Raw genomic sequence first — 12,837 nt, 5'->3', positions numbered from 1 at the left:
GTGGCAAGGGAGGTCCGAGGGGCGCGAGCGCGATATCCCCTCGCGTCTTAATAACGAGACCGAGGGAGTGACACTAAGGGGCGGAATTTTTATGTCTTCGGAATTAGCTGAACTCGACGATTAAGAAAAAATACAGCGAGACTCGAGGAAGTTTCACGGGGAGTTTCGTACTACTCCGGTGGATTATTCAGTGTACTCCGGCCTGGGAGATCGATAAACACCCACCACGTGACGTCACGCCCCCCCGATACCGAGTCCTGAAGCATGGCATATGGACAATGATGTTTTTGTATGGGTGTTCTGTGAGGCATAACAATAAACGTCTTTTCAGGGAGGACAATGCTGTCTCTTTCGGTTTTTTACTCTTATTTTTTAGAATGTAAATTTATCATTTTCACTGCTTCATATGTTTTTATTTTATTTTCATGTTTTTTAATTTTTAAGTTTAATCATTTGCGGGATTAATTCAATTCGTCAAATGATTAAACTTGGTCTTGGGGATTTTATGAGGAAGTTCTTCGGGGAATTGCGGGGGAAATTGCGAAGGATCGGGGGTTTGAGAGCAGCGAGACGGTTGCTATGAGCCTCATTAGGAGGATGCAGCGAGGAATGTATAGGTGCAGAGTGGAGGTCATTGACTTACCTGTTTCTACTTGCGAAAAGTGTTGATTCCACTGTTGCTCACGTCCTCTGGCCTCGGGACGCACCGGGAAACTGGTGAGATTTTTCACCCCTTGTGAGTCGACGGGAATGGGTTTTCGGGGGTGCAGGACGGCTTGATTGGAATATTGAACGAGGAAAAAGGAGTGGAACGGTGGAGGCTTCAACTCCGAGTCACACGAAGCCGATGGGAATCTCGTCGCCTCAGCTTTCCAACCCTCGTTCACTCCCTCGTATCCAACCCCTCGTGTGACCCGGGCACGCATGCGCCTCGGGCGGGAGGGACGATGAATAGCCGCAAAAGTACAATGTGAATTGTTTATAAATAAATTGGGGAAAGGAGGCTTCGTGGAGGCGAGAGCGGGGTCGGGGGAGGGATGCCAGATTTGGTTGCGATTTTGAGATGTTGAAGACATTGTGTCGTGGTAGAAATGAAGATGGGAGGGATGTTATGGAATCGGGTTTATTTGAATTGGATAAACTTGAGGCGAAGGAAATGGGGCGAACCGAAGAGCTTGTGACGAGAGTTATTCGAGGTTGAGGATATCCAAGGACTTTGGCTATTTCTTCTCCAGTGAAATGCGTTTCTACTTTGTCGTGGAGTATTAGAACTTTCAGTTGAGACCCATTTGAGCCCAAGTTTCCGGACGTTTTAGTATGATTTTATTATTTAAACTTTGCAGGTCTGAATTTGAATCTCGATGTTGAACCGTTAGTAAACATTGTAAAGATCGGAAAAAAATTTGAAAGTTTATATTTGGCGAAAGATTGATGAAATAATTAAAAAATCACAATTCTTGGTAATTACGAACATTTTCATTACATATAATTATATATAATTTATAAACAATCAATTTTTCACCATAAAAAATCCAAGGACTTTGGCAATTTTTTTCTCCGTTGAAATGCTTTTCTGTTTTTGTAGTCGAACACCAGAGCTTTCAGTTCAGCCCCGTTTGAGCCCAAGTTTTCGGACGTTTTAGTATGATTTTATTATTTAAACTTTGCAGGCCTGAATTTGAATCTCAATGTTAAACCGTTAGTAAACATTGTAAAAATCGGAAAAAAATTGAAAGTTTACATTTGGAAAAGGATTGATAAAGTAATTAAAAAATAGCAATTTTTGAAAATTACGAACATTTTCTATAAATAATTTATAAACAATCAGTGTCTGGAATCGCAACAAATTTATTCATATTCAGAATTTTACCAGAAATCGATTTCATGCCTGAAGACAATGTTTCCGAAAGTTCAAACAATGTTAATTGTTCATTTATAAACAACGTATGTTTAAAAAAATGATAAGTCCGTGCAAAACGTAATTTTACTGACGCTGAATATTCATGATTTTTTGCAAAATTTTGTCATGCAATTTAATTAATTGGCTTAAGATATCATAGTGATTCAATTGAAATTTCACAATATGTAATTAAATAATTACATTTCTCATTTTTCTCCCGAATCTCAAAGTGTTTCCTTTTACATCCAGCAAATATTTTAAAAAATTTGAAGCCCACAAAATCAAAAAAAAAATTATCTATTTATTTTTCCTTTAATAATAATTGCAATCATAAGTGCATTTATTAAACAAAATCCAGTATTACATCAAATTGAAATGCCAAGTACAAAACGTCCTTGAGAGTCTCTAAAGAACCTAAAAAAACAATATAATTCACAAAAGTCTTTTACTCCTAGTTTTTAAGATTTACGTTTGTCTATGGATCGTAAACATAATATTCCATAAAAAAAATTTGATTTTCGTGTTGTATTAACGTCAATAATGCATTCAAAATTGAGCGCCTAAAAAAACTGACCCTTCCCCAACCGCCCGCGCCCTCCACCAATGATTCTCCGCCTCCCAAGGCCAGTCCTCTGCGCACGCAGAAGCAGTCAGAATCATAACAGGCATCGAGGAGAACAATCGAGAACCACGAAAACATCAGAAAGCAGCAGATTGCGTCATGTGAGTGCAAATTAATCCCAGATAACTCCTAACGGTCCCAAAAATGTCATCTTCGTTCCATTAACCCCCTCACCTCCTTTAATTCCGGTTAATCATAAAAAATTACCGTACGCTAGTGTCTATTCGATCATTCGGCCCTCGAACCTGCGCATAACCTATAACTACGTTGCATTTTTCCAGAGTAACGTTGGAGTAAAAATTCGCGATGTTGCTCGCACGAGTTTGTAAAGCAACAATTTCACCCCGGGTGAGCTCTCTCTTGAAGGCACATGGAAGTAGAGTCCAGGTAGCCAGACTCTTTGGTAATGAGGGACGCAGCACATTCTCGAGGACAGCACGTAACAGGACTTCTGTGGTTGAGGAGGCTGTCAAACCAGCTGGTGAAACAGGTAAAAATTCAAATCAACTAACAAATCAAAATTCAAATCAACTACCTCATGCTCCTCAATTTTTGTCAGCTCCCTGAATTTTTTAATGCATCATGCGTCACTCTTTTGGGAACTGTAGAAACGTTTTTCATTGCTGATGAAAATGGAGGATTTTTGCTCGATGGTGATAATTTTCTGATGTTCTTGAATTTTTTTTCCTGCAGCATTCAACATTGGAAAGGGATTTGTTGCTGGTAGTGCAGTTTTGGGACTTGGAGCATTGTGTTATTATGGAGCAGGACTGTCACCCACCACTGGAGCCATTGACCATGCAGCGTAAGTGTCTAAGATTTTTATGTTAACAATAGACAGATTGAGGACTTTTTTGTGAGAGACTCACTGGAATAAAATCAATGGAAACTGTCAATTTTAGCTCTATTATTCTATGAATGTTGATAGAAATGAGGAAAATTCAGGTAAACATATGCCTGGAATCTCAATTGGAAATTCAGTATAATTTAATTTTAAATATTCATGTTTTCCAATATATCTTCATTGAAATTTCACATTCCCTGAGGTTTGCCCCCCTAAATCGATCTCAACATTTCGACATTTCCTTTCAAAGACATTCTTCACAATTGAGTTTTCAATTTGACAACTTGTTTTCTTGTCTTCCTGCTGCTAAAAAAAATTGGAACTCCAATAAATCTTCATTGAAATGTCAAATTCCCTGAGCCGCTTGAATTATCTTCTCATTTTTCCCAAATTCAAATCAATTTATGATCCTTTACAACAGAATATGGCCCCAGTACGTCAAAGATCGTATCCACACAACCTACAATTTTAGCTCTATTATTCTATGAATGTTGATAGAAATGAGGAAAATTCAGGTAAACATATGCCTGGAATCTCAATTGGAAATTCAGTATAATTTAATTTTAAATATTCATGTTTTCCAATATATCTTCATTGAAATTTCACATTCCCTGAGGTTTGCCCCCCTAAATCGATCTCAACATTTCGACATTTCCTTTCAAAGACATTCTTCACAATTGAGTTTTCAATTTGACAACTTGTTTTCTTGTCTTCCTGCTGCTAAAAAAATTGGAACTCCAATAAATCTTCATTGAAATGTCAAATTCCGTGAGCCGCTTGAATTATCTTCTCATTTTTCCCAAATTCAAATCAATTTATGATCCTTTACAACAGAATATGGCCCCAGTACGTCAAAGATCGTATCCACACAACCTACATGTACTTCGGAGGTTCAGTATTAGCAAGTGGAGCAGCAGCAGCAGCTTGTTTGAGATCGCCCACGATCATGCGAATGGTCTCCCAGGGTGGGTGGATAGCCATGGGGGTCAGTCTTGCTGCAATGATCGGAACCAGCATCCTGACCACCAGTATTCCCTACCAAGAGGGCTTTGGGGCCAAGCAGATGGCCTGGCTGATGCACTGTGGGGTCATTGGTGCTGTTCTAGCACCACTATCACTTCTTGGTGGAGCTCTTGTCATCAGGGCAGCTGTCTACACTGCTGGAGTCGTCGGGGGGCTGTCTGCTGTCGCTGTCTGTGCCCCCAGTGACAAGTTCCTGAACATGGCTGGCCCTCTGGGGATTGGACTTGGGGTTGTCTTCGTCAGCTCACTGGGGAGCATGTTCCTACCACCTACCACCGCCCTTGGATCTGGATTGTATGCTATCTCTCTGTATGGAGGACTCGTTTTGTTCTCCATGTATCTACTTTACGATACCCAGAAACTCATCAAGCAAGCTGAGACACATCCTGCTTATGACAGACAGTATGATTATGCTGGGAATATCGTGAGGAGCTATGATCCAGTTAATAAGTAAGTTAACTAATCACATTTTGGGAATTTAGAAAACATTTTCCAGACATGAACTCGTAAATTTTAATTTCAATTCTTCAATTTTCATTCCTTTATGTATTTTTTTCTGTTGATTTTAAAGGTGAATGTCAAAAGTTATTTTTTGTGGCTGAGGGAATTTACTACAAAAAATTATTATCGACATTTTCGCCTAAAATCACGCATTATGGAGATAATTGATGTTTTATCGAGTTGTTAAAAATTATTGAAAATGTTAGAAGGAATTTTCAGTAGCTGAAAAAATTTTATACAAAAAAAGTTCAATATTTTCCTTTAAAATGAGATCATTACTACATTTTCAATTCGACTGATTGTTGTTCTTCTTTGTTCTCTAGTGCTATGCACATCTACATGGACACCGTCAACATCTTCGTTAGGATTCTATCAATCTTGGCAGGTGGTGGTAACAGGCGAAAGTAAGCCCCCCTTCTTCCACACCCCCAGCATTCTCATGTGATACGTCCCCCTCTGAACTAGCGTATTAAAATCTATGAAACTGTAGAGCATCTAAGAAACAATAAAACCATTTATCTTAAATTATTAAATGCACTTTATTGTCGCTTATTCAATCCAATCTGACGACAAACATGAGCTGCGAATATTGTACAAGGTCATCAAACCATTTCAGCGTTTTTCATCTTATTTTGATCAAAAAATCATAACAGTCAAATGGGAAAAAGAAGGAAATTGGAATGAACTCTTAATTTAAGGGGAGACTACACTGAAATTTAAAAATCGCAGGAGCCTTTTTTTATCGTGCTGATGAGTTTACTAATTCAGTTTTAAGGATAGCTAAGTACTGCGGCTATTTTTTCTCCATTTTAATAATTGTTAATAATAATAATAATAATAATAATACTACTACTTATAATAATAACAATAATAATAATTTTTTTATAATTTAAAAATTCCCATTTTCGAAAATTACAAGCATTTTCTATAAATCATTTATAAACAATCAATTTCCCACCATAAGAATCATGTGTTGAGAAACGTAACAAATTTATTCATATTCAGAATTTTACCAGGAATCAATTTCATGCCTAAAGAATAAAGTTTCCAAAAGTTTAAACAACTTTAATAAATTATTTATTTATAAACAACGAATGTTTAAAAAAAAAATTCTGCGCAAAATGTTATTTGAATGACGCTGAATATTCATTATTTTTATAAAAATTTTCAAACGCAATTTAATTAACGAATTTGGTTTGTACCAAACTGTAAACGATACTTGGATATCCTTAATATAAAAAATCAGAAAAAATAGGAGTTTGATTTTGTTCATTGATGGAATCTTCAAAAGTGTCCTCATGACGCAATTCTCGGGTGATTGACCTGAGTTTTGGTTTATACTTACAGAATATATGCCTAAATACAACTAAATGAGGATTTTAGAAAATTTTTTGGGGTTTTGGAATTTTTTCTTCAATGATTTATCATGTAGTTGAATATTACTAATTTTTAAGATTTATCACTTGCGCCAATTTTGAGAAAAAAAATACCAAAAACCCCAAAAACATAAATTTCCAGAAAATCTCATTTAGTTAAATTTGCGTCCATATTATGTACGTGTGAACCAAAATGTGAGTTATAGACACTTCAAGATTTTACTTCTCCACAGCCTCTTTCTGATCGATAAAAAAATCAAAACAAATTTTTTCTTTTCCTTTCAAATTAAAACTACGATTTAAAAATTTGAGTGCTATCTCCCCTTGATCGTTATCACTTAATTCGTTAATTAGTCAATTAAGTACTCGAGTTATGGAGCACTCTGGGCAAACTGCCCCTAGACACTGACGTAGTCTGGTCGTCCAGGGGCTGAGTACCTCCTCAGGTATCCAGCGAACAGCTGCCTCGCTTGATTGAGCACTCGAACGACATTGTGACGCCGCACCATCTTGTCGAAGTGCATCGCCATTTCGTTGTAGTCCATTTGGTTTCTCATAATGTAATCCCGATGTTGGAGGAGTAGAGTGATGCACAGAAACATGAGGAATGGATTTCCACCGCCGAATTCCGAGGGGGGCGGGAGGGCTGAGGCATCCCCAGGGACGAAATGATCGTCATTTGTGCCAGCTGGAATTAATGCTGTCAATTCTTTGGCTTCCTCACATTGCTCCTGAATCACTTGGCCCGAGGGGTTGACAGCTGAGAACTCAGTTGTACTCTGGCGCCAACTGTCGCCCTCGCTGTCGGAAGCTGAGATAGATCTGGAAGGGGATTCAGTGATTAATTCATTTGATTGATGATTTCGGCTTAAGAATATGCAAGTGGATAATTTTAAGGATATTTTTCGTAGATTATCAAATTCTCTAAAAATCGTCATGCGATTTTTTTTTCAACTCATAAGTTTCAGAGATATTTCCAGAAGAAACTAGACTAAATTTTTCCACTTGTTTCAGCTCTAGAAATTTCTTGGGAATTTGATAATTCAAGTCATAATTTACGCATATCTGAGTATTTTGGGTATTTTTTAATTTGAATACTGCAGAATATTCATGATTTTGTTCAAAATTTTCTCAAGAAATTTAATTGACAAATTTGATGATTGAAAATGGTTTAATCTATAGTGCGGTCTGCACCAAACTGTAAAAGATAGCAAGATTAAGGATATCCTTAATATCCTTAATTTAAAAAATGATGGAACTGTGAATTCTAGTGCAATCATTCCATGAAAATTGATAAACATAAAAAAAATCGATAATAATTATATTCTTAATTATTCTTAATAAAGAATATAATTATATTCTTAAATAATTAGTAATTATATTCTTTATTAAGAATAATATAATATAATTACTAATTATTTAAGAATATAATTATATTCTTAATTATTCAAATTATTCACAATTTGATGCTGAATATTCATCGAATTCATTCAATTTTCATTGAAATGTAAAATTCCACGAGTTGTCCCCTAAATCGAACTCAACATCCCTCTCCCGCAAATTACACCCAACTGTCCCTGAAATTTCTTTTTCCAACAGTATACTCCAAAATTCCTCATAAAATCCAAAATTCTCTGCAAGAAAAAACCCTCGCCATCGTCCAAACCTCTTCCCCCAACTTATCCTTCCGTATTAAATCTCCAGCATCGATTACTGAATAATTATCAACTCCACCATCCCCCCCTAAATCCCAAAAAATCCCGCATTACCAACTCACCTGGCAGTGCGTTTAAGTAACCTAATAGGCGTCACCGACTTCACGCCATTCTGATCCGCAAAGATCTCCCCATCAAACTCCAACTCCGTGGCCTCATCAGGAGTCGTGGCACTCCCCAGGATCTTCTTCTCCCCGAGCAAATGGAGCGGATTTTCCCATATAAAAACATCAGCTGCCGGGCTCCCCCCGACCTCCGCCTCCCCGCCCTCCCCCTTCATCCCCCCCTGATTCCCAGAAGACGAGGGTCCAAACACCTGTCGATCGAGCGACTCCAACTCGAGCCTCCGTTCCCTCGTCATGGACGTGGTCATAGGAAAGAAATCCTGATCAGTGGCATCATCCGGCGATCCATTATCATCCCTGATAACCCTGACCACCCCACTCTCACTAGCTGCCCTCCTCAACTCCCTCTCCTCCCCCGCAGGCGTCACCTTGCTCCTATTCAAACTCGTAAAATTCAGGAACTCATTGAGATTCTTCACCACCCTCGCGCACTTCTTCTCGTGCTTCTCCCCCGCCTCCTCCCCATTAGTCCTGGCCTCCCTCCCCCTCTCCTCCTCCGAGTTCCTCTGATTCCTCACCAAAGTGCTGTTCTCCTTCCCACAATTATTGAAACCCCCATGTCCACTCCCCTGCGCAATGGAAGCAGAAGAGCTCTGTCTCCTGATGGCACAGACTTTCGTGTAAGCATTCTCCCTCAGATGCTTGATGTGGGGGGAAACCGGTGGTGACGGTGGTGGGAAGACCACCTCAGCAAGACTGAGTTCGCCCTTGGGTGGAGCAGCAGGCAGAGCTGCCCAGAGGACCTCCAGCATGCCCAGGGCGTCCTCCAGGGCGAACTCCCTCTTCATCTCCAGCAGGAGCCAGCGATAGCAGAACAGCAGATCGTCAGCCTGATGGCTCTTCAGGTAAGCGTAGAAGTCGGGATCGAAGTGCTGGAGGCCCTCCGCCAGATGCGTGAACTTGGTGGTCATGGCTATGCCGTCCAGCATGAAGTTGTCCTTGAGTCGTCGCATGAGGGCGCACAGGCAGATGTAGGCCTGCCCCTCGTCCCTCATGGTGATCAGTAGGGGGGATGCCAGGTCGCTCATCCCCTGGCAGTAGGAGACACTCGGGTGGTTCAGGGCGTACGTCGTCAGGATGTTGAAGAGGCTCGCTGTGTTCTGGTTGTCGTCAGAGCCACCGTAGAACTTGTGGTGTCTGTCTGTTCTCAGGACGTCCTTTCTCACCATGCTCGTGACGTAACTCAAGTCACCGATGTTCTGGCCCTTCTGGACGAGACATCTCCACTTCTCCCTGAGGCTCAGGTACTCCTGCGACTTTCGCTTCATGTAGTCCATTCTCTGGCGACCTGACATGCCCTCGGGGTAGACGTTCAGGATGTGCTTCCAGACGACCTTGCGGAGGCTCGGCTCGATGCCACCGAAGTAGATCACCGCTCGCAGGTCTTTTGAGCTCATCACCTGGCCGATTGGGTCCAGGAATTTGCGGAATTCCTCGTCTGTCAGGGGAGGGCCCAGTGGGGGCTGCACTGGGGGGGACGCCTGCAGGGTCTGGTGGGGGTCGTCGCTCAGGTTACCCAGGGCGCGCTGCACCAGGCTCAGGGTTCGCTCCATTTTGTTCATTATTAAGTTCGGGAGTTTGGGGGCTTTGGAGGGGAAGCCCGAGTCTTGCTGGCGCGATGGCTCCTGCGTCGACTGGTGGTCATCCCAGTCGCAGTCGCAGTCCCCCGACTCGCCGAACGGCTTCAGGTTCACTTGGAGGTACAGGTAGGGCTCCGACGCACTGGGGAATAGCGACTTTGAGGGTGGGAACTGTCGATTGCAGTTTTCAGGGTTTAGGGAGGACTTAATTTCATAAATTTGAGGGAAATTTCTGGAAAATTTCACTGCTGAAGTTTGGGGATTGGGTAGGGTATTCGACTTTGAGAAACTTTTAACGTGGGAAAGCTATTTTTAATCGATAAGGTAAACACTTTAATGTTAACTCTAATATGATTTTTCTTGCGAAATTTTTACTTGAATTATTGGGTTTTTCAGGGATTTAATTGGAATTTAGTCTTCAAAATTTTGGAACAATTCGGGGGTAACTTCAAACAGATTTTTCTCTACATGTGGGAATTGAGAGAAATTCCTGGGGATTATTCTTTATGGAGATTTATAATTATATTGATTTAGATTTATGTTGATGGGGTACCTTATAAATGCAGCATCCAGGTCCCAGTCTGACAATAAAAAAAGATAAGTCTCTGATCCATAGTCGTCTATAGCTCTGTACGACACTGTGAACTCCCTGAAATCATGAAATTTCATCAGAACTTGTGACTTACCGAATTATTTCAGTTGCGGTAAACGGTTTTAATCGATTTCAACTATTGGTCAGTTTTCAATGAATATCTCGAAATCTAAGGGAGATAGCCAAATTAGTGTTATAACCTTTCTTATAGCCCCCGATTTGCTCTAAAAAAAGGTCATTACAACAATTTTATTATCTCCCTTAGATTCGGAGATATTTCTCGAAAACTTAGCTAAGGGCCAAGTTAACTTAAACCGTTTTACCGCTTCGCTACTGATTTATTGTCAGTTCTTAAATTCATATAAATTTTCGCGGTTTTTATTCACTCCAGGCAGTTAAATAATAAGAAAGTATGCAATTCTCTCTTAATTCATCTTCAGAACCATAAAATCCAGAAAAAATAGTCCAGTGTACCTAACTTTACAAATTAAAAATCTCTATTTTGAGAATAAACCAAGGAATATTCATTTAATAACAAATACGAGCTAGTCTGAATATTCCATTTGCTATAAATTTCTATAGACAGTAAATGCATATAACGAGAATCTTCAAGTTTTATTACTTCATTCCAACACTACCAAATTGCTAAATGACGAGAAAAATCGTTCAGTCCATCGATTTACCCTAAAACCCATAACATTGGACAATTTCCCTCGACTTTATGCCTCCGACGACTGAAAGTTTATCAATAACTACTGCCTCGCCCCCCAAAACACCCCCCAAAGCATATAAAACCCCTCAGAAGTCTTCTGCAACGAAAAAAAAAAGTCGTTTACCCTTTAATATCAAATGCCTTGATCAGTATGCTCTGCAGTACTTCAATAGAAGTTATCTGTGGATCAACACTGAACTTCCTGTACTCCGGCTGGTGCCTGGTCTCGCATTTCTGCAAAATCAATACCCCAAGATAAACCAAAAACTCTAAATGCAAATTCAATGGATTCATGCTTCTGAATGCAGACGTAGGGGAGAGTGGGGTAAAAAACACTTTTGACTTTTTGAAAAATATTCATAACTCAGAAACAGATTTATCAATTGAGCTCAGTCTAAGCTCATCACAAAGAGGAATCATTGTTCTTTCAATTGAAGAATAAAGTTATTCCATTTCATGAACAATTCAACACGTCATGAATATTTCAAGAAAAGTCAAGTGTCCATTTTACCCTGCCCTCCCCTATGGACTCGAATCATCAGGCAAGGGAGTCTCTACCTTCACTTTGACCCGCACTGCCTCCCTGGGGGAGCCGAACATCTCGGTCATTTTGTTGGAATTATTAACGATTCGGTGGAATTGTCGTCTGGACTATTTGCTCCTGGAGATTGTGCGGTGTCCAGGTGCCCAGTGCCAGGGTTCTGGGATTCTCATCGTCCCTGTGTCCTCTCCCCTCACTTCTACGTCGATTGGAATGATCTCATGGGCTCAAAGGGAGGAGAATCATCAGTTCTATGCACCTGGTGGCGATCTTCAGGGCGGGATTTTCTTGGGAATGACTTGTGCTGAGGTTAACAGCGAGATGAGGGATTATTTCCCCGGAAATAGCGACTCAAAGGGTCGGATTTGTACATGAATAAAGCTGTCACGTTGGAGTACATTAGCTGCAGGGCTGGTGAACAATTTTTGGCGAAGGTCTACATGAAATTTATATCACAGCTGGCACTATTGATTTTTGTCATGCTCTCTCACTCACTGAATTTCCTCGGAGACCATCATCACCATCACCAGTCGGGAAGATTAGCGCGGGGGGGAATCATTGGTGATTTGGGATTTGATCTTGATTTTTTTAACACCACTGTTACACTCTCGTAATTGATGATGGGGGACTGGTGGGGTATCAACACTTGTTTCAGTCTTTTGCACGGTTTAAATTCATGGTAAATGAACCCATGGAGGTTGGCTATAGACACTCGATCCGAAAAATGACCTGCTGTGGATAAAATCGCTGGCTGCGGCTGGGGGAGGGGTATGATAAGGTATCGACTCGTGTTAACTGCACGGGCGCCTGTTATTTGAATGGGATTGGAGAGAATGTGTGGGAAATGTTGGGGACGATCATTGATCTTTCGATTATTTTTTTCGAAGAGGTCGAGGGATTCTCGGGAGATTTTTTTATACAGAAAGTAGGCGAGATTAATTGTGAAGATTGTCCCATTGTATCTACTGGTATTTCTTCTTTTTTTTTTTTGAAAATTATGCACAATTTTTTAAGGAAAACGAAACAAACATTTCCATTTTTTTTTTGTTTTCTACATTTTGTAGAAAAAATTCGATCAAAGAATTTCAATGGATTTCCATATTTTTGTCATCAAATAAAAAAAAAATTTTTGTCTAGTGTATTTTCTCATTTTCAATATGCGGCAATTAAAAAAATGGAAATGAACCAATTTTGGAGGAAACTGTGTGATAAAAAAAATTCCAACGATTTTCCCATTTTTGTCATTATCAATATTCAGGAATAAAAAAATTAGAACCTTCATGTCAAAGCATATTTGAAGAAGGAA

General features: G+C 40.0%; 3 protein-coding genes across 5 annotated transcripts in view; 1 reads left to right on the top strand and 2 right to left on the bottom strand.

The window, feature by feature from the left end:
* The window catches only part of LOC107036320 (schwannomin-interacting protein 1 homolog), a 16,135-nt gene extending 15,282 nt beyond the window's left edge, over window positions 1-853 (bottom strand). For both annotated transcript variants that reach the window (XM_015254226.1, XM_015254229.1), the window contains exon 1: window positions 644-853. The gene's annotated coding sequence lies outside the window, so the exon portion shown is untranslated. The remainder of the gene's footprint in view (window positions 1-643) is intronic.
* Window positions 854-2,513: 1,660 nt separating this feature from the next.
* Window positions 2,514-5,423, top strand: LOC107036292 (growth hormone-inducible transmembrane protein). Its single transcript, XM_015254168.1, has 5 exons — window positions 2,514-2,623; window positions 2,804-3,012; window positions 3,216-3,327; window positions 4,201-4,839; window positions 5,214-5,423. Exons 2-5 carry the CDS (start codon window positions 2,829-2,831, stop codon window positions 5,296-5,298), a joined length of 1,020 nt encoding a protein of 339 aa, XP_015109654.1. The 5' UTR covers window positions 2,514-2,623; window positions 2,804-2,828; the 3' UTR covers window positions 5,299-5,423.
* Window positions 5,424-6,114: 691 nt separating this feature from the next.
* On the bottom strand, window positions 6,115-12,229 carry LOC107036293 (TBC1 domain family member 25). 2 transcript variants are annotated; one of them, XM_015254171.1, is made up of 6 exons: window positions 12,027-12,229; window positions 11,549-11,942; window positions 11,115-11,224; window positions 10,240-10,335; window positions 8,044-9,828; window positions 6,115-7,088 (listed from the first exon to the last, which is right to left on the bottom strand). In XM_015254171.1, exons 2-6 carry the CDS (start codon window positions 11,597-11,599, stop codon window positions 6,665-6,667), a joined length of 2,466 nt encoding a protein of 821 aa, XP_015109657.1. In that variant the 5' UTR covers window positions 11,600-11,942; window positions 12,027-12,229; the 3' UTR covers window positions 6,115-6,664. The 2 variants fall into 2 exon arrangements, with proteins under 2 accessions (XP_015109657.1, XP_015109656.1); XM_015254170.1 differs by having other exon boundaries at window positions 11,549-12,229.
* Window positions 12,230-12,837: the final 608 nt, after the last annotated feature.

The sequence above is a fragment of the Diachasma alloeum genome, unplaced genomic scaffold, assembly GCF_001412515.2.
Source record: "Diachasma alloeum isolate Michigan unplaced genomic scaffold, Dall2.0 Dall_scaffold_00208, whole genome shotgun sequence".
NCBI lineage: Eukaryota > Metazoa > Arthropoda > Insecta > Hymenoptera > Braconidae > Diachasma > Diachasma alloeum.
This window is presented reverse-complemented; position numbering and strand designations above follow the sequence as displayed.

Bases quoted from the DNA above. Each gene is read 5' to 3' on its own strand.
- LOC107036292 (XM_015254168.1), top strand. From the start codon at position 2,829: ATGTTGCTCGCACGAGTTTGTAAAGCAACAATTTCACCCCGGGTGAGC. The intron at 3,328-4,200 runs GTAAGTGTCTAA...CCTTTACAACAG, and splicing joins GGAGCCATTGACCATGCAGC to AATATGGCCCCAGTACGTCA. The intron at 4,840-5,213 runs GTAAGTTAACTA...TTTGTTCTCTAG, and splicing joins AGCTATGATCCAGTTAATAA to TGCTATGCACATCTACATGG.
- LOC107036293 (XM_015254170.1), bottom strand. From the start codon at position 11,599: ATGACCGAGATGTTCGGCTCCCCCAGGGAGGCAGTGCGGGTCAAAGTG. The intron at 11,225-11,548 runs GTAGAGACTCCC...TTGATTTTGCAG, and splicing joins CAGTGCGGGTCAAAGTGAAG to AAATGCGAGACCAGGCACCA. The intron at 9,829-10,239 runs GTACCCCATCAA...GCTATTCCCCAG, and splicing joins CTGGATGCTGCATTTATAAG to TGCGTCGGAGCCCTACCTGT.